Below are 2,284 nucleotides of genomic sequence, written 5' to 3'. Positions count from 1 at the left end.
CTCCAGTCTGGGCGACAGAGTGAGACTCCGACTCAAAAAAAAAAGATTAAACGGGGCTGGAATTTCTCACTCCATCAACCAAGCTGCTTTCCCCCAGAAGGGGTGATTTGTCTGTCACAGGGATACTCTGTACTAGCAATGGTTGCCTGCTCAGGGACCACCCAGTGAGTCCTTGCCCATCCCCCCCAGCACTGGCACTGACCTTCCTTAACCCACGTACATCTCTGCCAGTGTTCACAGTGACACTCAGTGGCCATGCCTCAACACGGGTGCCTGTTCTTTAGCTGCCGAAACATGGCGTCCCAGGAACTGTTCAACCGCTGTGCGCCCATGTCTTGTCCCATCTGCTTCCAACTCAGTGGGGCTTGCAAGCACAGAACATCCTACAACTCTGACTTCTTGCAGGGATCAGGGCCCTGCAAATGGGGGAGCAGGGCAGGGCCTCGGAGGGCCCCCTCCTGGCTCTGGAGGCTTCTCTTTGTGCTAATAAAGCTTTGTCATCTGCTTTGGCCTCACGTGTGTGTGTGTGTGTGTGGAGCAGTTACGTCCAGCTGGAGCCCTTTTTAAGCAGCTCTGCCACAGCCCTGGCCTCCGCTTCCTCCCCCAGGAAAAGGGTGTGGGTTCAAGGCCCAACCCTGAGGCTCTGGTCCAAATCGGGGACTTTTTATGACCTCTTGGGACCATAGTGAAAACTAAAGATCTGGCTCCAGAAAAACGCAGTGCCATCTGGTTTCCAGTGGGGCCTGGAATCCCACTCTTGAACCCAGGGAGGGAAGTGTCTTCTTCAGGGCTGCCAGGCTTTCTAGAGGCCTCTCCTCCCTCTCTGGGGCAGGGTGGGGAGGCGGGGTCCAGGCCTCCTTATCTTCAGAGCCAGCCCTGGCCCTGGCCAGGGGCCCGGAGTCCTGACTCTTTACCATGGGGTCTCCGCTTCACTTGTCGCTGCTGCTTTTGTTGGCGGCTGCCCACCCAGGAGGTGGGATCCCTCTGGGACGCCCAGCAGAGCAGGTGCCAGGCCCGCGGGGCAGTCCTCCCCCTCCCTCGGGGACCCCAGCGCCTTTCTGGGTTCACCTAAGTCCACAGTTCGTGGCTGTGCGTCCGGGGGACTCCGTGTGGCTCAACTGCAGTAGCAGCTGTCCCCTGCCGCAGGAATGCAGCCTCCGCACCCGCCTGCAACGGGGCAAGACGCTCAGTGGGCCGGGCTGGGTCTCCTACCAGCTGCTCGACGTGAGGGCCTGGAGCTCCGACGTGCTCTGCTTTGTCACCTGCGCAGGAACGTCGCACGGGGCCACCGCCAGGATCACCACCTACAGTGAGGGGCAGGAACTCAGGCCTGCCCGGTTGGGGTGAAGGGAGGAGACCTGAGGAGAGGGGGTCGTTGACAGTCGCTCTAGGGGGCGTCCCCGGACCTTACTCGGGTTCCCTCTTGCCTTAGAGTCGCCACGCAGCGTGATCCTGGAGCCTCCAGTCTCAGTGGGTGGCGAGTACACGCTGCGCTGTCACGTGACGCACGTGTTCCCCGTGGGCCTCATGGTGGTGACCCTGAGGCGAGGCGGTCGCGTCATCTATTCCGAAAGCCTGGAGCGCTTCACCAGTCTTGAGCTGGCCAATGTGACCCTGACCTACGCGTTTCGTCCCGGGCCCCGGGATTTCTGGCAGCCCGTGATCTGCCACGCGCGCCTCAATCTCGATGGCCTGGTGGTCCGCAGCAGCTCGGCACCCGTGACGCTCGGTGAGGCAACCCTGGGGGCGTGGGGAACGGGGAGAAAGGGCTATGACCCGGGAGGGCGCGCAGACCACCGCTCTGATCCTAATTTTCACCTCCTGTTCCCAGCTTGGAACCCTGCGTCCAAAGTCTGGGCCTCCTCCTCCATCGCAGTCCTCGTGGGGATCCTTCTGGCCGTGGGGGCTGCCTACCTGGGCAAGTGCTTAACAGTGCAGTCCCAAGCGTAGAGGGGGTATTCTATGTCGGGAGAAAAAGCAGTCTGGAGCAATTTGGGGAGCCCGGATCAATAAAGCCTTCCTCAGCCAGCCTGTCCCACGGCCTGAGGGTCTCCATCACTGCGCCTCCTTCCAGGAAGTGGCCTTTTGAGGTCCTGCTGCGATCACTTTCTCCAAGCTCCTCGTCTCCCTGAAGGCACCTGAGTTTTCTCACTCAGAGCCCCCCTGGGGTCCCGGGGCCCCAGTCCTGCATTCCCAGCTGGCTTGGAAGAAGCCTCTCCAGCGGGCGTTATCGACGCGGTGCAGATGGGCTGGGCATGGCCGCGAGGGCCAGGGACCGGGTGGG

General features: G+C 61.5%; 1 protein-coding gene across 1 annotated transcript; it reads left to right on the top strand.

Annotated features, from left to right (window-relative positions):
• The first annotated feature begins 915 nt into the window (after positions 1-915).
• ICAM4 (intercellular adhesion molecule 4 (Landsteiner-Wiener blood group)) lies at positions 916-1,950 on the top strand. Its single transcript, XM_008060622.1, has 3 exons — positions 916-1,309; positions 1,433-1,729; positions 1,832-1,950. Exons 1-3 carry the CDS (start codon positions 916-918, stop codon positions 1,948-1,950), a joined length of 810 nt encoding a protein of 269 aa, XP_008058813.1.
• Positions 1,951-2,284: the final 334 nt, after the last annotated feature.

Source organism: Carlito syrichta, unplaced genomic scaffold (genome assembly GCF_000164805.1).
Source record: "Carlito syrichta isolate Samal-C Ts95f unplaced genomic scaffold, Tarsius_syrichta-2.0.1 Scaffold304677, whole genome shotgun sequence".
Lineage (NCBI taxonomy): Eukaryota > Metazoa > Chordata > Mammalia > Primates > Tarsiidae > Carlito > Carlito syrichta.
Note: the sequence above shows the minus strand (reverse complement) of the source record. Positions and strands in the feature narration are given on the sequence as shown.

Excerpts from the sequence above, each read along its gene's own strand:
- ICAM4 (XM_008060622.1), top strand. The coding sequence starts at position 916 with ATGGGGTCTCCGCTTCACTTGTCGCTGCTGCTTTTGTTGGCGGCTGCC. Across the intron at positions 1,310-1,432 it reads CGCCAGGATCACCACCTACA|AGTCGCCACGCAGCGTGATC; the intron begins GTGAGGGGCAGG and ends CTCTTGCCTTAG. Across the intron at positions 1,730-1,831 it reads CTCGGCACCCGTGACGCTCG|CTTGGAACCCTGCGTCCAAA; the intron begins GTGAGGCAACCC and ends TCCTGTTCCCAG.